The sequence below is a fragment of the Varroa jacobsoni genome, unplaced genomic scaffold, assembly GCF_002532875.2.
Source record: "Varroa jacobsoni isolate VJ856 unplaced genomic scaffold, vjacob_1.0 scaffold_418, whole genome shotgun sequence".
Classification (NCBI taxonomy): Eukaryota; Metazoa; Arthropoda; class Arachnida; order Mesostigmata; family Varroidae; genus Varroa; species Varroa jacobsoni.
In genome coordinates this window covers 33070-60476 of record NW_019213320.1, presented here as the reverse complement: position 1 = coordinate 60476, position 27407 = coordinate 33070, and the positions used below count along the sequence as shown (strand labels likewise).

Sequence of the window (27407 nt, the reverse complement as noted above, 5' to 3'; positions counted from 1 at the left end):
TGCAGACAGCAACGCATGTCTTCCGATTTTGTGAAGCCATTCAAGTTCCACTCAATCACTCGCCCGAAAAATAGAAAGGTCGGCTTTGTTGGCCCTTGGAGCTGTATCAGCGTTTCAAAATGATAGGGAACCGTTGTCTGTATCACCACTTTGTTGGTGGTATCGCTATGTTTATATACACATAATCCATCTGTCTGCATATGTACGTTTGGGGGCTAATGATATGGGCCTAAGACTGTCATGGCAGTGCGTGCTGAATTTTCAGCATGCAAAAATGCACGTGGGTTATGGTCAACCTGCACTGTTTATTCCATCCCATGTTCATTCGTCAATCTATTTATTATATGATTGTAATGTTACATATTCAAAATTGTTTTCCTTGAGCAATTTCCTTAATCAAACCTAAAAAATGAAGGCATGCCGAATTGCAGTTACATCGATGACTAAGGCCTTAGGATCGCACTTGTATGTATATTTCTGAAGACGATGTAAGATAATCTTAAAACACAAGTAAGAATCCTTGTACAAAAACAGTGTCATGTAACGGATTTTTTAACAAATGTATATAAATTGCAGTGAAGGCACAGTGGTAAATTTTTACGAAAGGAAGTTAGTGGCACGCGAAGCAAGAGGAAAATGCAACTTACTTCTTAACATATCCGGGCTGTTACTGCATGCGATAAACGATAAACTATAATGCCGTATGGACTCAGACAATGCGAAATAATCACTGGGTCTCATGCGAGAATCGCGTTCGGTTTGTTGTGATTGTTCATAGTGGTTAGTCGGTAAACTTTGGCACCAATGGTAAATGGGAGTTAGGCAAAAACAGCGGTGACGACGGACGGCTGAAGGACTCCCGTCGCCTATGCAAACAACCTTGAAACTGGGCGACTGCGCAAAGAAGTCCAAGCTCCACCGTTCTGGCAAAATGGACCATTCAGAATCCAGCCCCTTTGTGTATTTTTTGTCATAAACTGCGATCAGGATACCTAAATGTTTTACATGAAGCTAAGATTGAACTTCAAGTTTGGAAGCTGGTACTCTATTGTAAAGTGTTAGCTTGGTTCTTCCACCGCGCGCCTCGTAGTTTGAATGCAATCGTTAAGGGCGTGAACTTGCGATTCCGCTTGTGAAAACAATTGAGCTATAGAGTGCTACAAGAATGGTTATTATACAGTGTATTTCTAAATAAACACGCAATAAGCTTAGTAACCTTACGTAATATATGATACTTGCTGAAAAAGAAAAACCGAAAAAGGGTATGTATATATATATCGGCAACTTGTATAAACGACCTAGGAAACATTTTTGCGTGTAGACTTGATAGGTGCTTGATAAGAAAGCAGTGTAATGAAAAGTAAATATTTCTCGTGTTAATAATATAAAAATATAAACTGTATCTTATAAACTCGAATATAAACGTTAGGTACGATGAATCTCTTGAGCAGTATTCTAAACATATGCACAGATCTGTGCAGGTATCACCAGACAGTTTAAGAAGAAATCTCACTAGAGTAAGGGAGTCTTTGTTTTAGATCGGTTAAAGTAGCAGGAGATGGGCGGACCATTGGAATAAGGAGCGGATTTCGTTGCGCACTCTAACATAATTTGTAGCTTTCTACAGGTAGTACGTATTAAATACATTGCTTGAGAAGATCCTCTAGTGAAGAACCTCGAACAATTAAATCGTCTCAAAACCTCCTTCATCAAAAAAACACTGCGACTACACATGATGACCTGAAAATAGTTTTGCGTATCTCCCAGCCGAGTCGCCACTGCTGCCCGAAAGCCGAAGGTTTCCCAACAACGGAAGCGATCAAGACAGAACTTGAAAATCGGAAGTAAAAGTTAAGGGATATTAATGAACATTTCTTTGCTTCGGGTGCGATAAAGGAAAACGATAAGGAAATGGACAAACCCGTTAAGCAAAGATGTCATCATCGTGCATCTGTTTCATCATTAAATCTGCGTTTTCACGAATCTGACAATAGATGCAGTGCTCTAGATGCGAGGTAAACTGTGATACATGATAGAGTTAGATCATCTCTAGGGCATCTGGAAATATCTCTTGTGTAAACTTATGTAACTTATATGGCACAAACAGTTTCAAATCGTTCTATCCACTTCCTCATATTGGAATCATGTGTTGTTCTGTATTTTTCAAGTCTGTACATACTAACATAGTAATATATTATAGAAATACGAAAATGATATGATGCGTTACGCAGTATCTTCCCAATGTCGAATAAAAGCTCTTTAACTGTCAAGGGACTTTTATGTTGCTATATACATATATAAATATATAGTGACACAGAAGTTTGTTCAGCGAACTAGAGGCGACACTGATAGAGTATTAGCTAGCAACACCTATGAATATATTCAAACGAGTTTCTCAAGTATTAACTACGAAGTGAGACATCTTTTCTCTCTCTCTCTCTCTCTATCCATCTTGCGCTTTTTTATGTACTTATGTCAACGCCAATCTATCAAAGTGTGAAGGTAACTTCGACTTTGTTTGTTGTTTCATTCTTCCCACAAGCTTCTCTCTATCGTGTTGGCATAACAGCAAACCGTGTCAAGTGAACGTAATCGTAATTATATACATATAATTTTTTTAATAATAATCATTTTAAATCATTAGATAAGCACACCTGCATATCGAATCAAAAGAACAAACCAGATCATATATGAACAAAAAGTTGTTTATTGTACAATACATTTGTAGTGGCCAACCTGGATAAGCGATAGGCCACCTCCCAAAGCACTTTGTTGAACTGTGTAAAAGTTAGTAAGTTTACGAGTTTGGACAAGAGTATCAAGTAAATGAGATCCAACGCCACTGTTGAACACCTTATGAAGGATCTTTAGAATTATTCGACCGCTAACTTTAAGAACGTGTATATGTTATTTTTTTAACTGGTATAAAATGTTGCATTTTTATTAAAAAGGGCATTCATACATGGACATCCAGAATATGTCCGGTTGAGTGTGATTACTAAGTCATATTATCAAAACTATTTTATCTTGTTTTGGACATCAAACTGAGAATCAGAATAACCGCTCCAAGAGGCAGCCTTGGGCATGATTTCGAAATTCTGCTACCTATCAATTGCGAGACCTGAATTATTATAGACAGCTACTTATTTAAAATTAGCCCTTGACAAAACCCATATAAACATACAATCAGAAGCACACCTATTGCTTGTTATCACTGTATCAAGCCGGAATAAGTCCATAACAGTGGATCACTAGTAATGTTGGCTTTTGGACGACTTCCATTTTCGATATTTACTTGTCAAATGGGGATTGAAACGCTTGGACAAACAGAGCAATTAATATGGGAATATTATATAATATAATATGCTTAACGTTACACTATAGCGAGCGCTATTTTGTTAGCGTTAGGGTTGTTAGCGTATGCGACGCCAAATTTTCATCAGATCGTTTTTGGTACAACTAAAGCGCTTTGGCTAAAGTAAATTGTTGCTAGTGAAGATGTAGCGAAGGTTCTGACTACTACAGGTTCTTCCTACAGATTTCTGCATCATTATGGAAAATATTTTTATGCTTGACTCATCACAATGCAGGACATGAGGCGCTGGGATTTGTTTGTAGAACTAGAAAGAGAACACTAACGTATGCGTTTTTTTTTCTGTCATATAGTCTAATCGGTCTGTTGATGCGGCAAACCGTATGCGCCACTTGTTTTCATCTTATAAAGATCGCGTCTTCATTACTTACGTATTATCAGTTTGTTCGGAAAATTCCTTCAGTTTAAGTATGGAAATATTCATGTGTTCAATGCATGACGCGTTGCTATTGCCAGGACTTCGTCCTGACATGGACCCGACTTCATTGAAGTCGATTTTCACGATCAATAAAAATTTTGTACGGGCTAAATTATTTGAACTAGGTGGACGTACCTTTTTTGTTACCCACTAAAATTAAATGGTTAGATTTATCAAAAATCGTGAGTACTAACAAAACGATTTGGAAAGAATTTTATATGTTTGATATGTGTACGATCTTCGTTGCTCTAAAGCTAATTCGATATACCCAACTGATTTGGTTGGACCGGCAATTTTACTAGATATAAATTAAAAAGCACATACAAATAATATTAGACTGGGATAATCAATAAAAGATAAGTGAGTGCAAGTTCTGTCTACAAAACGAACATAGTATTTCGTTGAAATTTTAGCTATAAGGTAAATATGCTATCGCTGTCTTTCCGCGGGCTTCGTCCATCCATTGACCGATTGTTAATTTTTTTCCCGCCAGAAAATTTTTGGATTGGTCTTAAAAGCCAAATCTAGTCCAGTTTCTTCACAGTCAAGTGTATGGTTATTAATTTCGGTTGGCAGCGAGGTCTGGGCAATATGGCGGATGTAAAAGAACCCTCCAATCAATAGGAATTCTCACAATATTTCCAGTGCAGTGCATTCGTTATTTCTATCGGATTTTTCTTTCTGTTGAATAGATTTCGTTGGCCGTTTTGTCCTTCTAGGGCGCTCTCCGGTGTGCAAAATGTATGCACAGCTTATCTGCTAGACAAATGACGAGTCGTTTGCCATACGATATAGCCATCGACCTCGAATGACCAATTGAAGGCCCAATATTTTGTGACTGAAGTCAGCAAAACTGTTCGAGCAGTCCTCTCGGTCGTAGTCTTCCCAGTACACTAATATATCATGCCGTTTTCGCAACTTTTTGGCTACGACGAATAGGACAAGCGCCAAAAATGTACCTCTTTTAATTTCGGTCAGTCATTTTCTAAGGTCGACGTAAGGTCACAATTTATAGATATGGAAGAACTTTTCGACTACCATATAGAAATAGGCTAACAGTGAAAAAGAGAAAATAGCAGAGAAAGAATTAACCTTCTCTTACCCTACAACGTAATAGACATACAGATAATGATCAAAGTAAAGCAAATTAATTTGATTTGAGTACGCCCTGTGAAATCAAAACTGAAAACCGTTTAGCCTGAAGTCTCTAGTGCTGTTTTGGAATCATTTCGGTGAACATGACAAAAATGAATACGGTGCGTCTTATAGAAATAAAGCGAACGTTACGTTTACAAGCTCATATTTTAAATTAGGCAAAAAACAACTCGTTACGCCATTCAAAAGCTCAGTCACAACCTAATTCCTCGAGTTTACTGGCGATTTATTAAAAAAGAATGGGGACACAGTACGAACAATGAAAGAAGACGGCTATTTAAAGCAGTAGAGTACAAAAAGTGCTATTTAGTAAGTGAAGAAAACGTTATCGTACTTCGTGCAGCTGGCAAGCTGGGCCGCCGTTCAGAAGCAGCTTATTCGACTTTCTCCGAGCCGAAGTGGGGAAAAATGAATCATAAGTACATTTGGAGCCATGCATCACCTTTATTTATTATTAATTAAAAAAAAAAAATAAATGAGGTTTTTTGGCTGAGGTAATGCGAGACCATTGACACAAACCTGAGTTTTAGCTGTCCAGACATGGCTGTGAGACGTTTCTATGAGAGATTACGTAAGTAAGAGCTTCGAATACGATGTTTAAACCCGAAACTTCTATAAGCAACTATAGCGTTAGCGGACGGTCAACGGAGATACGATTACAGTTTATTATTATTATCCTACGTCGAAAAGCAATCTTTCCATTAGCATACTATACCCGTTACGTCGTGCGAATGCTTCATCCATTCTCAGCCAAATTCTGTTTAGCGTCAGAGTTCCAGGCTCCCAATAAAGCCTATGATTCGGGCTAGAGCGTGCATCTTTGTATACAAGTACATTTAGCTTATTGACAATTTTCAGATGCTAACGATGCCCTTTGAAGGCTTTCGTCGTAAGAGGATCGACATGCTAAATTTGAATATATCTGTGAATTTTTTCGCATTACAGCATTTGACTCAGCCTTCGAATACTTCATCTTCGGATAAAGGTTAGGCTTCATGCAAGTACAGGATGACTGACACTAGCTATGTTAGTACTTGATCGGTATCGTTCAATCAGCGAACAACTTTGCTTTGTTTAACAGCTCAAATGTAGGTAATCTTATGTAGATTGGTGATAGATTAGAATTGGTGCTGTTGTTAGAGAGATATACACGAATTACGGTAGATGTGTACGGTGAACCGTTACATTAGTGTACTAGACAATACAAATTCCGTAATAGGACCACCAAGCGGGCTGCAGCGATCCAGGAACAGAGAGAGACTCTAAAACTACCGTTCATCAATGGACCTCACTGCAGTGGCTCACAATGCCGAGTAAAACAGTCTATGTGAAAGATAATACTTCGTTGAACCTGCAGATTCGCCCCAGAGTGCCGCGAGCGTCAAATAACGACGCTGAATGATACAGTTCGAGATTTTTTAAGATACCGTCAGGCCAAAAACGTAAAGTGGTATCCACGACTATACTCTCACGATATGGTATAGCTGCAATTTTATAATAGTTAGGAGTAACGTAAAAAAACGATATCTCTGGGAAAAATGTTTTCTTTTTTGTTCGCAATACAACAAGCTCGCTACGGGTTCGAATTTAGATGGGAGACAAGACTGCTTTTTCAGGTAATTAACGGCTAAGAAAATGTCGAGAGCTTAGTGTCACATTTTTTCCACGGGCTTATCGATGCTGGGGATACAGGCAATTGGAAACCTGGAACCAGTGACAAGAAGCATCACAGTAACCCAACAAGAACAACGATAGCGCCACACAGAGTGGACAATTTTTGACACAAACGGGTCTGGGATGGGTCTCGGGTTGCGACCCTGAATTAATTTGAATTGATTCGAAAACGGAACGACAATGTTCGGACCAAATCGTTGCAATTCGGCGTGTGTAAGGCTCGTGAGCAGGTAGGAGCGGATGTTATACATTCCGAATGTTGTTATTATTACCACGTAAATCGTGTCGTGGATAACAGTCATCATAATACATTATTTGTTAAGATGATCGTAAGCGAAAGGCTTATTAACGTAAGTATGTGAACGGTCTAATCGAATGGATAATATTCTTCTCTAATTAGGATAGAGACAGGCGTAATTACGTATTCGAAATAGATCGATTTATTTTTACGGTAACTTTCGCTTTTGGATAGTTTCTCATAAGAGTTTACTTTATCGTACGGGCATTGAAAACTAGGAAAAAATGGTCGAAAATTTTCAAGCGAGCCTGAAAAAACATTATAACTAGCTAGCCTCACTACTAACACCATTGATATCTCACACAACTTTTTGCAGATAACAAATACAATTTTAAGAACATTCTATGTTGTTTGACTATGATAGTAATGAATCTTCTACCGCTGTACCGTTAATTCACGGTTGCCCACGCTACGCGCTGACTTTTTTCGTGCTGACTGGCGCGTCTGCTCAGAATGCAAATAATCCTGCTCTCTTTCCACTGTATTGCATAAAAATCCGTTTAAAAATAAAGAAAAAAAGGTGTAAATTTTGCTATCAGCGTAGGATCAATCGTACTCAAATTTATGTAGCTCATAGCATAGTACAACGATGAGCCCAACTAATTTAAGCGTATCTTTTTTTTTCTAATTCTAAAGCCAACTTGTTCTAGAAGTGTATGTCTGCTGCTCCGTCAAATAAATCGCTAGTGACGCTGGCTGCAATACAAAGAAGTTTTCCCCAATGATAAAGATCAACGTGACGGGCATCTGTAATTCAGTGTTCGTTGAGACATCCCCTGTCCCCACGAAAAACAAAGAAATACGAGTTTAGATGACACGTTTCGCCTTCCACTCGGGACCAGTTGATGATTCATCGCTGATCGCGCGTCTGTTACTACAGCGACTGGCATCACCTTTACGCTTGCCATCTTCGTCGATTTGTCCGTCTGTCTGCCAATCATGTTTGCTGTTGTGACAGTCCATGTGTTCTGTCCATCAGTTTTCTGCCCGGCTTTCTCTCGTTCGTCTTTTCCTTAAGCTCCCTCGAATCTTCAAGTAGCATCAAACATGACTGCTAGCTTCCCTTGATCCTCGCTCGCCGATCGCTGTTTTCTGACTGCTGTAGAGGAGAGTTCGCGACGAAGAGGCGACAGCGAAGTGGGGAGAGGCCTAGCGACAACCAGTCAGCACTTAGCGAAAGAAAACACTCACACGCTCAGTGTTCAACGCGTGAACAACTGCTACTGTTATTGTATAGGCAAATACCGTTCCCTTAGTCGGTGCCACCATGGACCTCTCGGTGTTTGCTGTCGTTCACAGCGGATCGCCCGCCCCCGGAGATTTGCATGGGGCCCTCCCTCTTGCCAGTAAGCGATACTGCTCGCCAAACAATAACGTCGTTGCTTCGAAGGAAAGGGAACTGCCCGCCAATGAAGCTGAGCGCAAACGTCTGCCTTAGCGTTCGTCCTACTCACACTTACTCTCCGTATGACTTTATTTGACTGGCTAGTTGAGTCAGTGGGCTAGTGAGCTGTGCAGTGTGCCATTTACCGTACGTGTCCGTTGCCATGTGCGGTCTCGGCCGATCACAGGAAAAAACGAACTTTGCAGCAAAGTTAGGGAAGGTGGCAGTTACAGCGGTCTCACTAACCAAACAGCGAAATGTTCTATTGACTAGTGGGGCATGTGATCGTTCGAGGTGTCGCAATACGTTTAGTTATTGAAGCGACGGCCGTCCTGTTCCTCCAGCTATACGGTGCTGAAACCGCAACGACAAAGCAGCAGAAACGCAAGCTAACAGCCTCCAGCGCTCTATAGCGTGTGTCCCATTGCCATTGTGTAAGAAGTGATCGGCAACACGTCTGGCTCGAATCAGCCGTCTTTGCCGAGTTATCTCTGCATGCAGTGCTCTCCGTCGGGCAGAAAAATACACGCTTGCCACACGAGCAAGCATTGTTGTGTGCTCTGACTGGATATAGTCTAGCCAACGAGCGTAGAGCGGCGGCGCTGTTAACCATGCTTTCGTTCCGCGAGAGACGTACCGCCACTGCCAGCCACCGTTACCATCGTCACTCTCAACGTGCGCAGCGTGTGGTCTCCCGCATACAAAATAAACTCATCTAGCCAGCCAGCCAGCCAGCCAGCTACCCAGCCAGCCTGTGGTGTCACAAGTTGAGCCAGAGCTGGATATTCTTGAATGTCTTTGCTAAGCGTCAGCCACGCCGGCTACCGTGCAGATCGCCGTGAGACAGATTTTTCTATAGCCGCCAGGAGAGGAGGATCCGTTTGAATCAGTCTGCCGGTGGACTTATCACTACGGCTACTGCTACTACGGAAGAGTACTGGCTTAGTAGTTTTTCTACGGCTGGCCTTTTCGTACATCTTTCATTGATGAGTACTCGAATACATTAACGGGAATACGGCCCCACCAACAATAACAGCAGCAATTAAGCGCCTGTTCCGGTTAGCGCTGACGCTGTCATCGTAGTTGTTTTGGTGGAGTCCGTAAAGCTCTCGGTCGAACGACGGAGTTGATTACGTTGTGCATACGTACAGGCATGGGCCGCACCTCTTCATAGCAGCAGCAGCAGCAGCAGCAGCAGCAACAGGCCCTGTTGTTATCAAGTTAGATTAGTGGTGCATGGTGGTGCCAGTGGCTAAGAAATGCCCACCCGTGTAGCAACTCACCGTTCATATCGTTTACCACAACAGTAACTGATGTTGTTTTGGTGGTGTTTGTTTGTCTATCTATCCGCTGCTGGGTGAGTGCGTGTACCCATTCAGGACGGTCCTGGTGGCGACCCGATACTTACCAAACGGTGTTACGCTCATTGCAATCGGCCCCTGGCCACAGCGGCAACAGCTACTGCTTCTGCTACTACAACTATTAACCCCGAAGGGAGGGAAAGGACGGAACGTAATAAACGGTCGATCAGATAACTGAGCCGATCAGTCAGAGCCGTAGTAGTAGTACCAACTAAGAGTTATAGTCGTTGATTCAAGTGTCGGATCGATTGGATGGCTCATTTCGTCGGATTGTTACTTGGTGAGTGCGTATCTACGAGCAAAAAACACAGGGGCAAATGTGATTCATGAATGACGCCATCAGAAAGCGAAGCAACACCAGCGACGGACATAACAATAGGAGTGACCGTATCTAACCCTGTGCTTACAGATAATGCTAGATAAAGATGACTCGTGTTGATTTTTGCTGGGGCAGTATCTAGCGTCGCTGGATGTTAGCAGTGCTTACATCGAAGTGTCCTCGAATCAGAACGAACGCCAATTATCCCCTGACCTACTCATTTGTTCGATTCTCTGTTGATAGAAGATAAAGTAATGCGAAACAAGAACAAAGAGCGTCGGCAGAGGCGACGGCAGCAAAGGAAGGCTTACCGATTACAACAGTTCGTTAGCGGTCAGCGGATCAGCAGTTCGAACGCGAACTCGACAATGTCCGAACATCGTTTCAGCGTCCAGATAGTTTCTGTGTAGCGAGGTTCCACCTACCATTGCTTGCATACGCGCCTCTAGCTTCTATCCATCGAAGATGAATTATGAGTTCTCAGCGACGATACCAACACCAAACATTGTTGCATCAACATAGCGAGTGGCCGAAAGGGACACAACACTGCACTGATCGACTATGTGTGTGCAAACGTGCATCGTGCAAACGCGAAATTTCGATTCTGTGCTGTTCGTACCCTCGTTCGGTGCCACAGATTGATTACGATGGCTATCGCAGTGGCAAAGTCAAATGGTACCAACGACGACGTTAACTAATATTATCACTTAACGTTCTAATTTTTCAAATCGAATTACTACGACAGTGGTTCAAGTAGTAGATCGAAGCCGTTGGTGTACGCCGATGGCGTTGTTCCGATCAGGCGGGCGCGCAGCTGGCCAAGGGGGTACGCCAACTTCGCCGCGGATGCCGTTACTGCTCCGGTAGTGAACGGAATAAAGTAACGTTAGCATCACTTTAAAATAGACAAACATATCGAGAGTTTTGGTGATGACCATTTCAATGGCTACAATCGTTCATAATGATGAGAACCTAGACAATGTTGCCACTGCGTCGGCAACAATCACCTGTATTGTTTCAACATAATAATGATCGTACACACATGTAACAATAATTCTAATAACAGTTCAGTCTGTGGTCCTGCTGCTGAGCGAATTCTGAAGCTATCTGCGGCTTCAAGTGGCCGCCACGTCTACCTTCGTCGTCTAAATAGCAACAGCTATTGAATGTCGGGGTATTGTCACACGAGCACTATTGATTATATCAAACGACCCGCCAACATTGTTGGCACCGCATAAATATATTATTAGTAGTGAGCGCCCTGTTAGTATCGCTCCACGCGACGGCACGCTTTGCTGACAAGTACTCGTACTGGCCAAGAGCACGACGATCGCTCCCGCTTCTACCCAGTTACTAGGACCCTATAATCAGCCTTGTCCAGTGTTATACAGCGTACACTTTAGTGTACGCTATCTGCCAGCCGGACAGACGGCGTTGCATGCCAGTCTATAGCTGTCGCCGTCGCCAGTGCCACTAGCACGTTTCTATCCATTTATCTGTTCGTACCTATTTGGGTTAACTAGCAAAAGGAAAAGAAAGATGTAGGGTCATAACGACGCGGACGATGACATGCTCGCGCTACCGCCGGTCGGTAGTTGACGTTTTTGGTACAATTGCCCATTGATAGGAGCAGTGCGGCGACAACTGCTTGTTGATGTTACGCGTTCGAAAGCGAAAGTGTCTCTACGAAACGCAGCAACTGGTCGGACGCACGACTGTGGTTATGGGCCTCGTAGCGATTGTGGCCTTCCTACTGAACGGTGGCCTGTTTTCCAACGAATCGTCAGTTGGTCGCTCGGTTCCATTGTTCAACTTTTGTCTGTAAACAGGCACGCGCCTGGCCTAAGCCGCTGACCGGAACAAACCATTTGCGTAGCGAGACAACGACGAAGACGCCGACGACAGACTCATCAAACAGCAAACACATATTTCTAAAACGCAAATACAACAAAGCGACTTTTAGTCACGCATTGAGTTTTATTTATTGCTCTTTTGTCGATATCGTGACCGTCCGTCGAGGGGCGACAGTGGCGGTCCGGCAAGCGACTGAAATCCGCCTAAACGTAAACACAAAACAAACAAGTGGAGTTTGGCTAACCTCAAACACTTTTTTGGTAGACTCGACAGCCGAGGTAGAAAGTGAGGGTAAGCGGGTAAATTCTCGCGCATGAGTCCGCAACACTATAAATGCCCGTCGAACAACAACGTATCTCAAGTCAGGTGACAAGGGAAGCGAACAGGATCCGCTACGCCAATGTTGCATATTCTATAGCATCCATTTTGTCGATGGAAACATGTGGCGTGCACCTATACGATAACAGCACAAGTCCATATCGTAGAGTTCGATAAATTATCTTCCGATTGTCTCGTCGCATCTGACTGACGCCGCCGGCGACATTAGTCTTGTTGTTACTCGGCCGATCTAGCGCGTCTGTTGTCCACATAGTCTTCATAGCAGCCAGCAGCAACAACAACGCTATAATTCACTGGCGGCATTTTTCCATCTGCGTCGTCGAAAGCATTACCATCACCAGCGACAATAACGGCAACATATTACACCTCACAACGATTACATAGACCACCGTAATCGAACGGTTAAGTGCCACCGACTTAATTCTGCTCTCCCGCACCTTTCCCCTCCCTCTCTGCCACCCCTCTCTCGCGTGCATGTCTGTGTGTAGGTACAATTACGATAGGAACATCCGTTTACTGCAATCCAACTAATTGATGTCAGCAGGTAATAATACTGCTGCTGTTATTGTTGTTATGGTACGCAGCAGCAGCAAAAGCAATGGAATCTGGACCAGCGCAAGGCGAGTGTTGATTCCGTTGGCGAGGCCACATGAGAAGCAGGTGATCCTTTTGGGCCTAGCTTCGAGATCGTCGGTGCGCTTTCGCTGAGCGCACCGCCACCGCCACCGCCGCCGCCACCGCCGCCGCCGCTGCCGCTGCCGCTGCCGCTGCCGCTGCCGCTGCCGCCGCCGCCGCCGCCGCTGCCGCTGCCGCCGCAGCCGCCCTCACTGGCAGCGGCTTTGTAGCAGCTGCGAAGGTAGGCAGTTGCCAGACGTGTCGCCACCGGCGTTCGTTGTTGATAATCAGCAACAACTTTGCTGTGCAACGCGGTGCGCCTTAGAGAAAGAAGTAGTCTCGTCAACGAGCATCTTTCAAGTGGTGTCACCGTGTCCTTCACTAACAGCCAAATCCGATCGCTGCAATCTCGATCCTCAGTAACGACAGAACTAGAAGTCGTGCAAATCGAACAATACCCACTGGTGAGACGGGCCTTCTCCGCCGGCTGGTAGGACCTGGCTCGCTCTGTTGATTGCTGTTAGCTTTGTTGTTGTTGTTGTTGTTGTTGCTGCTGCTGCTGCTGCTACTGCTGCTGTCGCTGTCGCTGTCGTCGTCCCTGCGACAACCGATGTTTACTACTACTACTACAACTACTACTACTACTACCGCTACGCCTACTACTAGCGAGAGGCAGCCCGGCAGACAGACGCACGGAGTAACTGCGTTCTCAAACAATAGCGTGACTAGTGGAACAGCGTAAACATGTCAACAATGAAAAGAAGTGAGTAGTACAATAAACAGCGAAAGCTTCCGGCTTTTACACTGGCGAATAGAGAAAACAAAATAACGAAGATGCAGGAGATCATCAAAATGTGAACGAAGCTCAGTGTTGTAGTGGTAACACCAACGAACCACAGTGGACAACAAACGGCCGCCATTATCATCTTATGACATATTTATCGTATCTATCGACAATTAGCCAACTCTACAATTATTCGAGACCTAACAAGCGCGCGCGGCTACGAACACTGTGCGCTGCGAGTCATCACCTCAATACCACCGTCGTCGCCCTCACGATGGCGATGGCACCTGCGTGAAACTGTTTTACGTGTTAGAGAACAGGCAGCTTTGCAGGGACTTCCCTAGAAACCGAAGATGGCTGGATCATTTGATAGCTGGAGTGAGGGATTAGCGGTGCAGCTGGCCGCTCAGGTGGAGGCGAGTGCGGTTCAACGCTCTTCGGGACCTCCCACTATCGACGAGATGCAACTGTTGGTCGATAAACTTAAGGTAAGGGCGAATGCCCTGATTTTGTTTTGATTCGCTGTCACTCATCCAACTCCTGTTTCATTTGGAGAGGAAAAAACGGTGAAGCTTTATTATTGTATACTAACGGAGCCAGACGAATTTGCCGTGTCAGACATACAACCAGGAAGTCTTGGGTCCGATCATCAGCTGAAGTCCTGTCGTTGTCTAAACAAGAATACTGTATGCACTAACTAAGAAAACTCCTCCATTTATTATTTAAGTTATAAGCATCACGGATATTCGCCGTTTACTCAATGCCGAGTAATTTAACCGTAAATATCACTAGAGTGTCTTGGGGGGTTCGGATTCTGACAAGTTTAAAACGTGCTAACAATTATACGTACCCTTTAAGAAGACGCTAATACGTTTCCTAACAATCACTGCTCGATTTCAATTAAGCTCATGTGCTAAACGTTTGTTCTGTAAACAGATAAATTGTCTCGTGGGATATGTTAGTTATTTGCTTTCACTGGGTAGTGACTCTGTGTTAGATATTATCGTTCTTTCTATATATTCATATTTTCTTATCTAGTTTATTATTTTAGTTAATGATTTTCTTCTGTTTCTTATCCAAGAGTTCCGAATCGTAAAGCTGTGAACATTTTCATTCTACTTAGCTACATTATAAATGTAATATATCCTTGTATTTTGCTTCATTGTTATTAAAAGGGAGCGATACGAAACCGCGAGGGGAAGTGACGTTACTAAGCCACTAATGAAAATTAACATTATTTGGTTTTTTCAACTTATTTAAACTTTAAATTTTAGAATTCTGTTCATTGTCCCGTAATAGCTCGACTACAAAAGCTATCAATTAATCTGCCCCCTAAAACGAGCAACTACCTGATGCTCCAGTCGTCTGATACAGCGGTCGGCTAGGACAAGCACTCGACGTGGACTTCAATAAGAGGAAACGAGATTTTGCTGGTAATACTGCTGAAGTAGATTTTGTCCTATTTCGTAGCTTTTCACTTATTAGGAGAAGAGGCCCGTTCTCTAAAGCAGCAGCAGCGGCAGTAGCAGCGGCAGCAGTAGCAGTACACTAAACCCTTTTAACTGAAAGCTATCACTCCATATATTCCCTCGTAATATTTATATTGCAAACAGTCTCATTAAATCTTATATCCTTGTAAGTATCATATCCACCCTTTGTAGTTAGTAAATAATGATACTCAATGCGCGGCATAACCTATAGGAGATCACTTTTTAATTGAGGAGTCCATAAAGATTGTCCTCTACCTATTGATATTTGCAAAAATGTCATGTTTAATTATATATCTGCTCATGTAGGATATTAAGGAAGTTCGCCATATTCAGAAATATATTTCGAGGTTTATTGTCTTTATTGGGCAAGGATCTACCCGCTGCACCCGTCAGAGGCTCAGATGGCTAATTACATCCAAAAATTATATATCTATTGTATCTTTGCTGAAGCTATCGAAAGCTGACATTGGCCCTTAGGCGCCAGATGACATATAATTATATCATAGCACAAAAATGGCATCTAGTGCAGCGTGGCCTTTGGTTCGGCCGAACTTGTCCTTCTAGTGTTTAAATTGCTCTGGCTTACGCTGCAGTACGTTTCTACGAGTTATGGTTTACTCTCGGCTTAATTGCCTTTGAAAATGCACACCTACATTTAAATAAGGTTTTTATACACAATCAAGATCTCGGTATAAGCAAGATATTTTTTTTTTTCGAAAAGGTGCGTTAGGACAGCAATGATGGTAGGCAAACGTCTGTTCTTTAATATTTCTTAAATTTAGCTAAGAGTACGTCTGGAAAGTATGTACCATTACAGGTTATATAGGCTTCGGCTACACCATTGGCTATTGTCATAATAATAAATTGCTTTAATCACCCGATCGACGCCATGCCGTATTTTGCCTATGGAGTCGACTACTTATATTCAACAAGCCTTACTGTCACAAGCCTTGAATTAGGGTGATCCTAGACGATCAGGCATTGCTGATAAATTAATTTTTATACATTGGTTACGTATTTAATCAGAGGAACGTCAGTACGAGTAAACTGATCATGGAAATCAATGGCTAAGATATGGAGAGCTAAAACAAAGCCTCCGCTGTACAATTTCTATACGTTCTGATAGCACCACCATAATAATCTTTGATAGTCTCCAGGTTTCTAGCGTAGATTTAGAAGCAAGCGTGTTTTAGTGACGAAACAGAGAACTACAGAACACTCAGCCGCTGCTTCTATCGAGAATAAGCTATTCTTTCATACGTGCGAGAGCTTTGTTTTCGTATGATGAATCGAACCGGGTCTTACTATCGAACTACAAGTTTTTTTTTGCACGTTTTACTCTCTATTACTATAGAAAATTAGTTAACTGTTTGTATTTAGCACTGCCTTATCTTGCTTCTGGCATCCTCTTTTCGCTCCTAAGTAGCACTATTTTAAGTGATTTATCAAGTCAAACGTGCTCTCGAGTAGGCTCTATTCTTCGAATATTATAAAAACTACATCATAGCTGCACAATGATATCTACATGTAGAGTAACATTGACAAAATGCGGATCCTTGTTCATGCCAGCCTTCTTCGGTATTCTGAAACGAGATTCGTTTTACACAAACTATTGGTAGCCATTGGCCTTTGTTTACTCTTCGATTTTTTTCAACCAGACAGCCCATCTGTTCCACATAATATCATACTTGTTTGTAATTTTAGAAAATATATAAAAACAAAAATAGAATTTCATAAAATTAAATGTACATTATTAGAATAGTGAAACTGCTTTTGTAGACTTACAATGCCCCGCATGTTCCCCACGTAAACAGATCATTTATCCTTCTGGATCTATACGTTTTTTCAGCATTCATGTCAGTCAGCCCTCTTCTACGAATAATATTTTAGAAATACAATAAACTTTCGAGTACGACTATAGGGTTACACGAATCTTGTTGTTCAAAGCTACAATAATAAGTTGATACGTTAGCGAGCGTTTCGAAAGAAAGGTTGGCTGCTTTCTAATGATAGATAAAGATGTTTTAAATGAAAATACTGTACATCAGGTACCTGATGTTCTTCCAGAACCAGTGAATTTATAACTAGATACAAGGGATCAAAAGTAACCGCAACCATTGCAAGGACTATATAACTTCAGGCTTGATCTCTTTCGTCTAACTTTCAACAACATACTAATATTTCGTCTGCTAGCTACTTATATCAGGACTAGCCGGGATTATTTAGCTAAAGCTCAAGTCTGCTAAATATTGTACGTATTTGCAATCCAGCTTCAGTTCGATTTCTGTTTATTTTAATTTTCAGGAGATTCTCCTCAGTCGCGGTCAAACGGAGTCCGGCGTTTGGAAGCCTGGGATTGATAAAGGCTCAAATGCACCAGGATTGACGAAAGCGACAGATGTCGTTTTAAGTGACGACATGGCACCAAAGGACCGTGAGCCTCGGGACAACTATTTTGCTCTCCTAACAACAGCAACAACAACGACAACAACGACAACAATAACGGTCGCTAGTGATAACGTTGACGAGAAGCGGTCATCGTGCTTGTTGCTTATATCGGTGACACCGAATGAATCCCAAGGGACAGAATCCTTGGGTCCACAATTTGCGGACCAGCAACAGGTAGATACCTGTGGACTTCGTCTGCATCAGTATCTCTCTATCGACATAATGCATATCCGTTTCACATTACGCTGGAATGAAAAATTTATGTGGGAAATATGAGCAACATAGGCTAGACCTAGCGATTAAACGACGAGTTCTCAACATTCACACCATCTCCAATAAGTTCTTAAGTACAACTGCCACAATCTGTTGCTCATTTCCATCCCTCAGATATAATACTAAAATAAAACAAGGGCCTAATCTATCATTCCCAGAATATAGAAACATTCCTTATTATAACATATACCACGAATAAGTACTTCGAACGGTTTCTGTGCGGAATTGATAAAAAGCAATCCTCACCCATAAGCTGTTGAATAACTTTGTTTTGCATTCTATTTCTGCAGTCGACCGTGCCTGCCGGAACGAACGACTCATCAAACGGGGCTTTGTTAATGTCTCCGTCGACCTCTTCTAGCCTAAGTGATCAGCCTCTTGTTCAGTTGGCAAGTCCAGCTGCCGCGTCTAGCACAATTAGCAGCTCTTCGATGACGCCAACTTTCGCTGTGACAACATCTACAACAGGTAGCACCACGACGGCGGGAAACATTGGGTTAACCGCATCAAAAAGCGCACTCACATCCACCGCCTTGGTTGAGCCCGATGCTCCACGTGCCCGTAGTAGGTCAGCAACTTTCTTTCGGCGCATCTCATTCCGTGGACTTCGTCGGAATCTCTTTAACAACCACAGTAATGCTAACAGGTACTACCCACTATTAATTGATTCCATGACAGAGTTCGGAATGAACCCTGTACGCAGAACGTATCATAGCTATAGTTGCTTTGGGCACTCACAGATAAAGAACAGGGGCAAACAGAGTGAAGTAGCGACTAATCATGTAGCTTGCTTTTAGACTGGTTCAAGTTCACGCTTTGATTCAACCCGAAAAAAAACATTTATCTCTGTCTCTACATTCGCCTGCTCTGGACGCTTATACACTATTATTGGCTTAACGACTTCCGTCTGCGATTGGGGGGGGGTCACAGCACTGGGGCATCAAGCGAACAAGATGCTACTCCTTCAACTTCCGTTCCTGGAACAGAACTATCTAATGGCGAGACCGGTGCTGCTCCAGCAGCAGCAGCAACAGCAGCAGCAGCAAACCCCAGTGGTGGAAGCGGCGGCGGGGGAGGACTTTTGTCTGCTGGACCTCGAGCTGTGCGTTCTCGTTTGGAGCGTCTTCGACAGCATCGGATCGCCGCGGAGTGCTTGAAGGAGGCGGTTGTCGAACTTCTTGTTCCAGACGATGATGAAATTGGTGGAACTGGAGCGGCAGGTCTTGGGGCACATCCCAGAGGCCATAAATGGACAAGGTCAGTATATCATACAATAATGCCCTTGTTTTTCGAAATGTCTTTTCCACAGTCTACCTTCAGATCGTATGAAATTGTTAGAAACTGCGGGTCTGTAACTAAGATTTAACGCGCAACGGTTTCAGCTGCACTATTGATAATTGTCATAGGAAAAAAGCAGCCGACCCTTTAGCATCTCTACATGGCAGCAAATTGTCGTTAACGAACGTATTAACACTGCGGAGAATTTTTGCTGGAGTGTAAGTTATGTATCAAGGGAACCTGCATTTTTATTCAAACAATTATATCAGTGCGTTGGCGATTATCGAAGAACAAAGTGTTCTCTATAATCCATAGACAATATGGTCATCGCTAATGATCATATTAATAAGTATATCTGCAGGTATATGTGGCGTGCAATGAAATAAGAATTAGAGACCTTGTGGCCGCCAGTCACTAACCTTGTTCCTAGGCCATTTCGGTGAATTATTAGTAGCTTCTGATGATATTAGTTTATGTAAATAATTTATGTAAAACATATATAGCTCCCAGCTACGGTGGAAACAGAAAAGTTACTCTTAGGGGGAATGCTGCTTCGCTGCGTCTGTCGTTGTTGTATTCATGTGATGTTGGTCGTAACAGACGTACGCGTATCTTTCAGATGTCGGCTCTCGCTAGTACGAATATCTGCTGGATGTCTATTGGAATTTTACGTTCCTCCCAAAGCACTCCGAGCAAAAAAAGGTACGTTTACTTTATACAGATGGATGATATTGAATTGGTCAAAACGTAGTGGCCTTTATATCTGAGAAGGGACACCATGCTCTATTCACACATGTTTGCCACTCCACGACCACTTTTTTATTCCGTCTCGCCTGTCAAAAATATCGAATCGATGTTTTCCATCCGTTGCCCAGTGCCCTGCTTTTCCTAAGTATTTCTGTGCATACAATACCTATCCAGCTTTACCGAACGCAGATCACAATATTTTTAATACGAAGGTTGAACTAGTTCTAGGTTAGGCGGATTTTCTAGAGTTACTTAATCCATTTTTCACAACATCAGTTTTCATCGTCTAGAAGAATTTACCTAGCTTAATTATTTATTTGCATTTTTTCCTGAAACGAACATCAAATATGGTGATGATTTAGCAGCACAACAATTCAGGATTAAAATGTTTCTACTGACAATAATAAGAATTATATCTCCAGAGGTATAAAATGTTCGTATTCTTTACGTTCATCTCCAGGAGTTTTTTGTATGCTACTAACGGAAGTTCGTGAAACAACTGCGCTGGAAATGCCTGATCATGAAAACACATTCGTCCTACGCGCGACCCAAGCGGGATACGCATTAGCTGCAAGGTGTACCACAGGAGCGACAGCATCTGCGACCAGCTCTCAGCAGTCTCAACAAAAGGTCCCTACGCAACAACGACAGTCAGGGGCCTTAGTTAACGTAACGACCACAACCGTCGCCAGTGCACAGTACAATTCAACGACACAGGCACTTAACGCTGGTCGACGCTCAGAGACACTCGGGTGTTCACGTGCGAGTGCAGTAACAGCAAATCGAAGCAAGGAACCCGAGAATGCTGCAAGAACTGAAGTTAGTATTAGTAACGAAATCCTTTGAAGGCCTTTCAGGTAGGATTTAGGTTTGTCTAGGCTAAAGCGACATTAATCGAACGATTGATCGCTGAAATGCTATTTGGTTCGGTTTGCAATTGATTTTTATTCAGATTTCTACTTCTGATGGAGGAGCAACTGCTGGAACAAACCTACGACCTCAACAAGAGTTCATTATACAAGCTGGCGATGCGGCCGCAATGCGCGGCTGGATAAACAGTTTACGCTTCTATGCGGGCGTAGGTTCTGGGGACGGTTCAATGTCAGGTCTAGGTCTCGCAGGATCGTCTTTGGGTGGCGACGGCTATCCACATTTAGCGACGCATCACGATTCAACCGGAAGTCACCGACCACGCTCAGCAACTGCTGCCTCGGATACTTTGAACCGGTTACGCGAGCAGGCCTCAAACAAGCGGCAACCACCGCTTGAGGAAACACCCATTCCTCCGGGAAGTGGCCCTACAACTAACGCGTCTGGTCGACTAGTAGCGCTTTCGGAAAGTCAGGGAGCTCTCGGGGCTGGAGCACAAGGAGGACTCGTTCTTTTTGCAGGGACCACCGATACTGAAGGGGACATTGCCGCTCAATTAGTCGAGTATCCCTGGTTTCATGGCACGCTATCCAGACAGGTAATAGAACTAGGAGAAATATAGCTATGTATTTAAGCAAGCTTGCAATCATGTCAACTTGCAATCATGTGTACATTATAAAACTTAACTCGTGCTTACCTGATCTGACGCCGTCTGAAAATGGGGCAGGCTGCGCTGAGTTCCATATGAAAGCTTTGTCAACCAGCTTGCACTGACCATGCTCTTATTGTAGGATGCCGCCATGTTGGTATTACGAGATGGACCATCAGCTCACGGCTTCTTCCTCGTACGACAATCTGAAACACGAAAGGGAGAGTTTGTACTCACCTTTAATTTCCAAGGTAAATCATGAAGCCAACTAAAATCTTCTTTTCTATAGAATTTAGATTGTTTCTCAATCTAATCAAAAGTTGTACCACAAATGCGCTGCAAGTGGGCTATTATGAGCACTGTGAATTATAAATATAGAATAAGCTGGTGTATCTCGAACTTTGTTTTATGGCAAAAAAAGAAGCTAGTTTTTCTTTTTTTCGATATAAAATCGTGCCTTGCCATTACTGTGATTAGTATTTGACTGTATACGCTACAACCGGTACCAAACTGTACAGGTCGAGCAAAGCATTTACGTATGACGATCAACGGCGAGGGCCAGTGTCATGTACAGCACCTATGGTTCCAAAGCGTATTCGATATGCTTGAACATTTCCGATTGCACGCCATTCCCCTCGAGAGTGGAGGAACATCCGATGTGACCCTTACCGAGTTTGTACTCAATCAACCGTTCATTCTCCATACGACGCCTCCGTCCAACGCAACAACGCTGCATACGCCGACCCAGGTTGGATGCTGGCCTATTATTAGTTCATAATATTAATAATAGCATAGTATTTCGTAGTAACCTAAATCTCTCCATGGAGAAAATCTAAACAAACAACAGGAGGAATCAAGCGATTATTGATGTCGTTTCATTACAGACGATGCTAAACGGTCCCATGGAGGACATAGGTGATCATACACCTACCATTTGTTATAAAGCAAAGCGAGTTCAAAGACGATGTACTCAGTAGCGGAAACCTATGGTGGCAGAAAAGTAAGATGTCTCATTATTCTGGCTAACAGAAACAAAAGACATATTGCTAAGCATCACTCCAAAAATGTCGAGACGCTAATGGCATCGTACGTGGGCGACGCTAAGCGTCTTGATGTGAGCCAGTGTGCTAAAAGGGCAAATCACGAACGATTCGGAAAAGCTTGTAACAGTCGCAACAAATATATAATACATATCAACCCTATCTACGCAGTTAGCGATCAGCGAACGAAGTACTATACTGTTTTAACAGTTTATCTATCACTTAGTAAATGAGTAAGGCCAATCCTATAGGGGCCGACCCATTAGGGTCACTCAATTAGTGCCTAAGCAAGCCATCCCAAATTGAGCTTGTGGTGCACAGATCAGAATATGGAAGCCTTCTTAAAATGGACAACAGCTCGGATAGGTCAGAAACACGAACTTGGAGTAACACGGTGACATTGAGGCTAGACGCGAGCGAGACTCGTTAGTGAGACGATGTTTGTTCTAGGTTATCTATTTGACAGCCTTCATCTACCGTACACCCCTTAGATGCATGCTTAGACGGAGCCCAGCTTTAGCTTCTCATCTAAATCACGTGCCCAGATTATGTCAGTATCACAACGAATAAATATTGGTCATCTGTGAGAACAAGTACAACGAGTCCATAAACGAACTTTACTTACCAGCAGCAGAGGTACCCTAATAATCGCAAAGTTGTGTGAACTGGTAAACTTGGCTTGCAACTGGAAACAACCCTGAATTTTTACATATCGCTAAATTTCGGTACGTGGGTGGACGTTTGATAGAAATCGATATATGTGAAAACCAGGAACAATAATGAAAAGAGCACGTGGGATAGTACAATATCGACTCCAACATAGGTTATGCTGAATTCTCAACAATATTGGACGAACCTTTTCGAGAACTGAAATTTCTTAGCAGCGGCACCATGGGTTTTTTCGAATGTACATATTACAGGAAAAAGTAGTCGGGTGATGCTTCCTTAGTAACAGTTTATTTTAAAAAATTTTGTATACATATACATGTATATATATATATATACGTATATATATATATAGGATCAATCAAGTCACAAAATGATGAACAATTTAATCAGATTATTTTCCATGTGAAAGTCAGTATGTATGATGCAGGAAAGCAACAAAGACACACGCATCCAATGAAGCGTGTTTTTCCCCTTTGCAAAGTCTAAACTAATTGTGTTTTGTTGTTAGTCTCCTGCCACGGGTCACGACATCATGATGCCACATGACCTAAGCCTAGAAGGTGACGCAGATCATGTAATGAGCTCTCGCCATGGAACGACAAATCACTCGCATGGTGGAGCGACTGTAGGATTTGAGGTGCGTGATGTCATATGCTTTCATAACTGCCATTATTTAATTTAATCTTTATGGCCTCGATTGAGAAGACTCTCTGGCGATTAATGCTTCTACTTTATTAATAAAGTATTATATTTTGAAAACGTTGTTCGAACCCATGTTGAACAGGATCACCGCTAGTGAGTGCTAAAATATAAAAAAAGAAGAGAGACTGAGCTTTAGGTTGGTGAGACAATCGATCTGATCTTCGATTTCATTCATCTATCTAACTGAAGTTCATTGATGTTCCATTTGCTGTTCTCCTCTGCCACTCCAGATAGGGGCTGGAGGCCATGGAGTCATCGACAGCTTACAGAGTTCGTGGGCCGGTTCTGTCCGCCATCGGGTCGTATCGCTTGAGAACCTCGTCAGTGGGGGTGTCACCGGGACAGTCGGAACCCAGCAGAACTCCTCTTCCGGACAGCTCAAAGGACGCGCCGTAGAAAACACCTATTCGTTTGTCTGAAACAAGGGATTTTGCTAGATGGAGGCGTAAGAGCGAGGTGTGCTCTCATCAAAGTTGAAAACTACGTGCAAAATACGGTTACCAAAAATGCGTTGTTCTTCTTCCATATACTAATTTAATGTGTGAGCCTTTTGTGTTGCATTCATTGTTAAACTGACGTGGGAGTCGGGAAGGAAGTACAAACAAGCAGGATTAGGCTCAACCCTGTTACAGCATAGGCCTATAAACAGTAGCTAGTGTCAACGAAGTGAAGAAAATCAAGTTCCGATATGAAATATTGATCATTATATGAGCACGAGTTACGAGAAGCTACGCGTTACGTTGTTCAAATAGGTCACCAAAGTACGTACCCTCTTTTCCAAACGAGTTTTGTGATTCCGAGGAAAATATCGACTTTATACGGGACGGTCAAACCTTGTTAGTAGTTTGCAGTTGGCAAGATTAGTCCAAGGGTTATGCGCTTCAGGCAAAGTGGATAAGGGTTTATCTAGAATAAATGATATCCTTTCAAATACGCAGTCGATCATTGCCTTCTTCTAGGCATATATTAGTAAATGCCAATAATAGCAAAATCAAATAGACCACCGATTTTGCACCATTTCATTTATTCTATATTGCCAAATTGACTGGGTAGCTGTAAAACTTTCCCTAGGACTTCGTGAGCAATTTACGTTTGTCTTTCTTGTTTTTTTTTTTTTGCATAGGAGTATATCATCGTCGTGCATAGAGACTCAGATAACGAAGAAGAAGACGATTCCCCCAACTCTGTAGAGCCTTGGAAACGATAAAACGGGGATTAGATCAAAATTCGGTGAAATCGGCGTAAAACGCATTGTTATTGCACGTGTTATATCAACACTGGCGAACAATTACATGGATCAGAAAGGCTTTGATCTGCCGTCTCAAAATTTACTATCTACGGTGCTCTAAAATCTGATTAGGCCTATGCTTTCAGAAGATGAAGCGATTCCCTACTCGTAACGAACTAGTAAAGCCGAGAAATCGATGCTGGCAGTCTTAGTTATAGCCACAACGGATTGTCTCAGTAAGGTTACTTTATTCGTGATTGTCGTTGCCATTATTTGGTTCTAATCTCTAGGTAGGCCATTTTAACCGTTCGTGTCAAAAAACTCGTGTGACTGGGTTGTTTCTGTCTCGTGCACCTCTTTGTGAGTGAGGGAACGAATGAATCTGTTACTATATGAGCCTGCGGGCCTGCCGGTGTGCGTGTGCACACATCAGAAACTATACCAATTTATTTAGCGGAAAAATCGCACACAACTTAATTATGTGCTATTCTCAAGTGCTACCTCATGTGCTGATATATAATTGCGATCCTCAGCGTCATCGAGAGGCCGGAGCCGTGCGGGAACAGAGTACTGCTTCGCGTCGTTTTCGATCTCTCCCCACCATAAGAATACTGCGATTGGACGTCACAACGAAATAAGCGTCTTTTCTACGTGTGATCGATTGCATTTCATAGTATCAGATATTTAAACAGGACATATTTTTTGTTAATCTGTGCATATAACTGGCGGCCAAACTGTGTAAATATTTATACATACATATTGCTGCATTCAAATAACAAGCCCTACTAAAAATATTCCTACAGGATTGCCTGAATGATGTGAGTGAGTGTTGAAATTAAGAGATCACTAGTACCGATAATCGTTATGAGCAGGCCTACGTGGCCTGAAAAAGTAAAATATGATGATAGTACGTCGTATTTATTACTGTACTCATACACATCTATTCTTATAAGACGAACGAAACTCTATTGTTACTGAGCACGATGGATACGGTCACCTACGGTGGCGTACGATAGCAGCTCAAACCGTTTCATGTAGAAATATTTACGTTGAAAATCAAGGATCAGCTAAAGATTATATAGATATATAGGGTGTGACGCTGACGACGTACCAATTATGCAACACGTGATGTCCACGCAGACCGCAGTTTACAATATACAACCATATTGGTATGATTTTCATTATCATGCGTAAAGTGATATGTCCCGGTGGGTGGGTGGGTGGGTGGGTGGTTGTTTTTTAAAAGCATATTTTCTAGCCAATGGCTGGAGTGAACGTCCGGACTAAAATGCCTCGATTTTTGCTTGAATTAACTTTAAGGACACTAACAAATACCTAAGTTAAGCAAAAAAAGAAGACATTCAGCCCTCTATTTTACTCAGCCTGTACCTTGGTGAAAATTGGGCTTTTGTTGTCACACACTCATAAAGCCAAACAAATCGGGGACCAAATGCTATCAGTTTCCTCCCAACGGTAATGGGTTTGTTAACCTAATGCAGATTTGAGTAAGGAATACTACTCCTCGATTTCTAGACAGATGATACTGCCCGCAATACGCTTATATTTATCCCGCTAACAGCGAGCCATTGTTGAGCAAAGGATTCGTGTTTAATCTGGAGATGGTCTTTGATGTACAGTGAACGGTTCAATCGAGTAAGGGGCTGATACTATCTAGGCAGCGAATAGCTTGGGCCGTGTAATAGCTTCCCCACTTGGTTAAAGCCTAAGAAGGCTCCTCCCTTGGACAGACGATTCGCTTTACCCAAATTCAATAATGAAGAGTCAAACGTATCTTCGTTGGCCGCATCCTACGTGACCTCATTCTTGTTTTATGTTGCCCCGAAAAAAGCGCAAGATTAGAAGGTTTACTTACATGTATTTGAAGATGTGAGAAGAATATAGGGCGTTCGTATGGTCTCAGGTGTGGCCATAGAGAACGCTTCTTGCTCAGATGGACAGATAGGTCCGTAAGATAAAAAGGCAATTTATTTTCGTCTAACCGACCGACGATAACGAAAACGGTAAATAAAGTAGAACCTAATGATCTCAATATTTAGCTTACTCGTGTAAACGTTTACCATTATTATTTATTATTTAACATTGCCTTACGCAAAACACGGCGCAAGTGTATCGGCAGTAAAATAAGTTCCTTCTAAGTATTATACATGTACAGGAAACACACACACACACAAAAATATATATAATACTATCATTTAAATTCAAACCGTAGATACATTGTAATGATCGCTGTTGGTGACGGTGTGATATTTCTTTTTGGGCTTTACATATATGTTTCGTTTGTAACTTGAAGTTTCTAAGATGATATGACGATGTTAAATAAATATATAGTACGAACGGAAAGTGCAAATAAAGTTCTAAAAGATCTAATGGCAGGCGCTGGTGCGACAACCTAGCGCTGTTCTCACATTCAAATTAAAA

General features: G+C 42.5%; 1 protein-coding gene across 10 annotated transcripts; it reads left to right on the top strand.

Annotated features, from left to right (window-relative positions):
- Positions 1–182: 182 nt before the first annotated feature.
- Positions 183–27407, top strand: Lnk (SH2B adapter-like protein Lnk). Of its 10 annotated transcripts, none has more exons than XM_086968227.1 (13): positions 183–465; positions 577–1262; positions 1628–9943; positions 17369–17686; positions 18076–18431; positions 18716–19042; positions 19683–19765; positions 20271–20629; positions 20763–21278; positions 21472–21580; positions 21848–22077; positions 23547–23675; positions 23971–27407. In XM_086968227.1, the coding sequence occupies exons 4-13, from the start codon at positions 17483–17485 to the stop codon at positions 24157–24159; spliced, it is 2502 nt and encodes an 833-aa protein (XP_086824353.1). In that variant the 5' UTR covers positions 183–465; positions 577–1262; positions 1628–9943; positions 17369–17482; the 3' UTR covers positions 24160–27407. The 10 variants fall into 10 exon arrangements, 8 of the variants coding, with proteins under 8 accessions (XP_086824353.1, XP_086824355.1, XP_086824357.1 ...); XM_086968229.1 differs by having other exon boundaries at positions 1618–9943; XM_086968231.1 differs by lacking the exon at positions 577–1262.

What these genes read in the sequence shown, in the direction of transcription:
- Lnk (XM_022832858.2), top strand. Translation starts at nt 13,928, where the DNA reads ATGGCTGGATCATTTGATAGCTGGAGTGAGGGATTAGCGGTGCAGCTG. An exon ending in AACCACAGTAATGCTAACAG is followed by an intron (nt 18,432 to 18,715) that starts GTACTACCCACT and finishes GGGGGGTCACAG; the next exon opens with CACTGGGGCATCAAGCGAAC. An exon ending in AGCACTCCGAGCAAAAAAAG is followed by an intron (nt 19,766 to 20,270) that starts GTACGTTTACTT and finishes GTTCATCTCCAG; the next exon opens with GAGTTTTTTGTATGCTACTA.